The sequence below is a fragment of the Merops nubicus genome, unplaced genomic scaffold, assembly GCF_000691845.1.
Source record: "Merops nubicus isolate BGI_N331 unplaced genomic scaffold, ASM69184v1 scaffold50059, whole genome shotgun sequence".
NCBI lineage: Eukaryota > Metazoa > Chordata > Aves > Coraciiformes > Meropidae > Merops > Merops nubicus.
Window position 1 is genome coordinate 1 of NW_008631258.1, and position 5,078 is coordinate 5,078.

At 38.7% G+C, this 5,078-nt stretch overlaps 1 protein-coding gene across 1 annotated transcript; it reads left to right on the forward strand.

Annotated features, from left to right (window-relative positions):
* Positions 1–166: 166 nt before the first annotated feature.
* On the forward strand, positions 167–4,136 carry LOC103779859 (egl nine homolog 1; the record flags this gene model as incomplete). Its single annotated transcript, XM_008947501.1, has 3 exons — positions 167–283; positions 2,564–2,700; positions 4,069–4,136. Coding segments are annotated over exons 1-3 (322 nt in total), but the record flags the coding sequence as incomplete, so codon positions are not given.
* Between the last annotated feature and the right edge of the window lie 942 nt (positions 4,137–5,078).

The following is a 5,078-nucleotide window of genomic DNA, read 5'->3' on the forward strand; positions in this document are numbered from 1 at the left end:
TGTAGAAATTCTTGATGTTCCCTTTCTTTTCTCATGAGTTCTAACTTATTTTTGCTGTTGCTTATATATGCTTTACTTAGGAATTAATATAGATGAAATGTAGACTTTTTCCCAACACACAGGTTATTAAAACTAATTGTTGTGTTTGATTCTTTGACTGTAGGCTATGGTGGCTTGTTACCCAGGCAATGGAACAGGATATGTGCGCCATGTTGATAATCCAAATGGAGATGGAAGATGTGTTACCTGTATATATTATCTTAATAAAGACTGGGATGCCAAGGTATGCAATAATTTCTTCCTTTTTTTTTTTTTTTTTTTTTACATATTCTTGCTAAATACACCTTTGCTACAGGTCTTTGTTTATGTCGTTATTCATGTGCCTTAGTTTTGTTCTTACACTATGTTAACTGTGGGTATCCTTTACCCCCCTGATTTTGCTGTTAGTGAGAATAAATACAGATGAGGAATTTATTTTCAAGGCTTTGAATGATGCCAGGAGGGCCTCCTTGGCAGTGAGAATGAAGAGAAGTTGCATGTTTTTCATGTATGATTCTTAATTTTATGTATAAGTATCTGCTAGTATCCAAGTTTCATAAATATCTAATTATACACTTACTGTATATTGTCTGGTAAAGACTCGCACAACAGTATGCAAAAGTAGATAAAGAATATGTGTAATTTTATGGCTTTTAGTTTTTCTTCTTACATTTCTATTGAATACTGAGTTTACTGTTTGTGCAACTAGATTGTTTAGTTGAGCGTGCTTATAAAAAGAAAGATGTAGCTTGGGAGCAGTTTCAGATAAGCCAAGTGTTGTAGCTGTTGCTATATCAATATAGTTCAAAGCAGCACAAAGGTTTTTATCATTGTAGATACAGGGTGTAGAATAGATGAGGATTTATAAAACAGCTCAAGTGATCTAAAAATTCACTACCAGTGACTCAAAACTCTCCACAGATGTAGGGACTATGATAAAGGAACTTCTTAATAGGAATTTTCCTAGTGATTCAGTGGGATTAGGTGGATCTGAAGGATGAGCATAGCTGACTGACTATGTTGAAAGCATGAGAGGGTCATACGAAGATAGTTTTGTTTATTCCCTTGATTGCTGCTGTGCAGTTAGCTATGGAGAAACTTAAAGATAAAACTGCTTGTACTTGTGTCATATTTAGGAAGTAACATGTGGAAGTGCACGTAAGCAGTTGTTCTCTCTGAATTGGGTGCACCAGATATGGATAACATAGGTTATAGGTTGCAGCTGGGTTTTTTTTTCCATGTCTCACCCTCCCGCTTGAGTGCTCTCCATTTCTTACAAGAGCTGGATGAGACAGTGGGTGTGATAACATACTCACATAAAACTGGTAGTTTGGAAAGCTGAAGTGAAGGACTTGAAGCTTTCGGGTTTTGACTTCCTCTTTGAAATGTCAAATTTGATTTTTCAATTAGAAAATAAATTACTAGCCTTTTTTGCCATGATAGCTTTTTCACATAAGTGCACAGGTTGGATCGAATGTCTTAAAATGCACTTTTGGGGCATTTTTAGTTGATTTACTGTTTCTCTCCTAGAAAAAAATGAATACATACCAGAGGGTAGAAGTCAAGCAAATTGCATTTTCACAGTAAAACTGTGAAAAATTTACTAGGTGGATATTTAATTTACGAACAAAGGTATTTCATTTCCTGCAAAATCTATTTTAAATTCCAAATGAATATATTACCAATTATAGCAGTTAGCAGAAGAAAGAAGCTCAAAGTTTCTTTAGGAGAACAAATCTAAATTTTCAGGTTTTGTTGGCTGATTTAGATCACAATTGAAAACCAGTCATTTATATCAATTTACTTTGTTAGTAATTACACGGTTATGATTTTCCTATAAAGGCCTTTGATAGCTGTCTGTAGTTAGCTTTAAGAACATGAATGCATCAGTAGGAAGAAGTTAAATGTGACTTCAGAAATAATTAACTGCACCTATTTATGCTGTTTTCTAGGAATGCATAGGTAGGTCCAGCTGGTTAGAAGCCCTGAAGAGTTCTAAATTGATGAGAAGTAATAGAGATTCAAGATTTAGTTTGAAGGTTTCCTTGTCTTTCCTCATCTTAATTACAGAAACATGCCATAAAATGTTGTTAAATGAACCAGTCTTTTTAATGGGAAAGCATAAAACTCAAATGTGAAATAAAATGTTTCTCTCACCAGTGTTGTCATATTTTTGGCCATCTGTGTAGTATCAGTCTTGTCCATTTTTTGCGACTAGGTAATGCAGCTAAAAAAAACCCCAACAGTCTAAACCCACAGCTTTTTACATAGCTTAAAGATGAGTGGAGGCTTAATATTTGCAAGCATTCTGAAATTATTCAGAAATGTGCAGAAAAATGTGCAAAATGTTTTGTTAAATGACACATATCAACAGAAAGCCATAAATTCATAATTTCTGTAGCATCTGATAAAGGCTTTTATTTCAGTCCCAAGTATCTGAAATATTTTCAAATGTGGCATTCAGTACTTTAAAATACAATGAGACATTGCTTTCAAGCTCTGGTTAAAAATACTTCATTTGCAGGTAAGTGGAGGCATCCTTCGGATATTTCCAGAAGGTAAAGCCCAATTCGCTGATATTGAACCCAAATTTGATAGACTTCTATTCTTCTGGTCTGATCGCCGCAACCCTCATGAAGTACAGCCAGCATTTGCTACAAGGTACGACTCTCTATGTGCTGCATGATGCCTCTTGTATCAGGAAATGAGTGAATCCTAATGAGAAATGAGTGACACAGTGAATGACCTGAACCCAGATCTCAACAGAGAGCAACTGGAACTGTATATGAAGAGAGACTTTTTTCTGTTTACCTGCTGAGTCTCTACTGATGTTTAATCTCTTTATTTTGGAGGAAACATCCTCTTGAATGGATAGGAGGGAGGACTGGAAACACTAAAAGTTTGTGTGTGTTTGGCAGAGCCATAAGCAAACCCCACCTTAGCCAAGGTGGACTGTCTTCATTATTCCTCTGTGGAGGCTTTACACTCTTCTCCTTGGCACCATGCTGTGTTACTGGAAACTTGACTAGGTGCTTCAGTGTTATGCCCCTTCTTGTTGGGAAGTAGTAATTAGAAAATAGTCAAACTAAGACACCACATTCTAGTTTGGCAATTGGGAAAGGGCTGTGGAGCAGAAAAGACCATTGATAAATAAATATTTTCTTTCTGTGGAGTATTAAAGGAATTGCTCCCAGTCAGAGTCACAGGGGGAACTTGATATCTTTTGTCCCTCAGTGTAGGACAGTGAATGATACTAAAGGCAGCATTCACTGCCCCAGCATCTTGAGTGGCATTTTCAGATAGCATTAAAAGGTAAATCATTGGAGTCATTGTTCCCGCTTGGTGTTGCCCATGTCACAACATGTTTGGATGCACAGAGCACTAAACATTGTCTGGAGCTGTAAGGTAACACAAGTACCTTTGCAAGAAGTAACTTGAAATTGCCATCAGCATGTCCTCTTGCAGCCTTTTGGGAGGTTGTACAGCTCTCCCCTCCCTCTTTGTGCTCCAAGTAGAGTCAGAGTATGAAATGCCATTTACTAAAGCTCCTTAAAGTCTTTTCTCAATAGCTGGCATTTCATATTTAAATCCTGTATGGGCAGTGGAAAACCAGAGGAGCTGTGTAAGAAGAGCTAGTTAATTTTCCCTTATGGTGAATGTCCATAAAAAGAGATTCTTGCAGTGTGACTCAGTGATGGACTTAACTGAAGGAAGTAAAAGGTGAGGTCACAGGGCAAGGTGATAGGAGAGGATGTGTTACAGGTTCTGGGCAAGAATTGTAATAGCAGGATAAACTTAGAGTGTCAGGAAAAAGCAGCATAAACCTAGAGCATCAGTGTCACCCTTGTAATGACTATTCAGACAATACCTATTAATAGGAAAAAAAGCCCTGCTTGCTTTGTGCGTTATGAAATCTTCCTTCTGTCAGACTATGGAAGTATCATCTCATTTAGATTGTGTTTTATGTCAAGTGCTTCGCTGTGGTTTTTCTTCATAGTTCAGGAGTTCTTTTTCCATCTGTTTCCCTAGGTACGCAATAACAGTGTGGTATTTTGATGCAGATGAAAGAGCACGAGCTAAAGTAAAATATCTAACAGGTAATCTCTTTTTAATGCCTTCTGTGTTCTTTTTTTTCTGGACGAATAGCTGAGTAGTCCAGCCTCATCTCTTTGACCCACCCTGTGCACAGAAAGGGGGAGAAAACCAGTGTAACTCAAGAGTCAGGTCTTACAGGAAAGGTGACCCAGGAAGGTTGAGCTGCTAGGCAGTGGCTTGGGAAATCCAGGTCAGTGCCTTGTCCTGTTTGTACTTCCTCTGAGACCTGAGGCTGCTCAATAGCTTTTTTTTTTTTTTTTTTTTTTTCATAGGAGGAGGAGGGGATGATGATACAGCTTCTCCCTAGTCTTGTCTCCCTAGTAGATGGTGGAGGATAAATACACCAGACACTGTGAGGCGCTGTAGAACCGAGAGCCCTGGAAGTGGTTTTGATGGAATATACTGATTCAGCAAGTGACTACAATTTAACTTGACTAGAACCTCTAAATAGGAGAAACAAAAGCCTAAAATTAAAATCTGGAATCAAAGAATGGAGTTACTTCCTCCATTTCCAATTCCACATATCTAACATCTGTTTTCTTTTTCTGGCTTCTCCCTCAAGAGGAAGTTGATCTAATTTTCCTGTTGAAATTAGCATTATAGGGAGTAATAGCCTAGGACTTCTGTCAGGCTTGTAATTTCCATCACAGTTTTGTATTCGTTACAGTAGTTAAAAAAAAAGACCAAAATCGGGTCTACTGCAAGTGCACACACACACAGGGCCAGCTTCTCCACGTCAAGAGCTCTGAAATGGGTGGCGTTGAAGAGATGCGCCAGACATTTCCAGATGAGATTTCCATTCACTGCTGTGAAGCTCCCGAGTAGCCCCAGAGCTATGTAGTGACTGCCAGAGCTGCAGTGCAGCTCGGCCCCCTGGGCGCAGGGAGAGCAGTGCAGCTGCTGCTCGGGTGGCTCCTGCGCTGTGTGCGGAGCGGGCCCGGCCC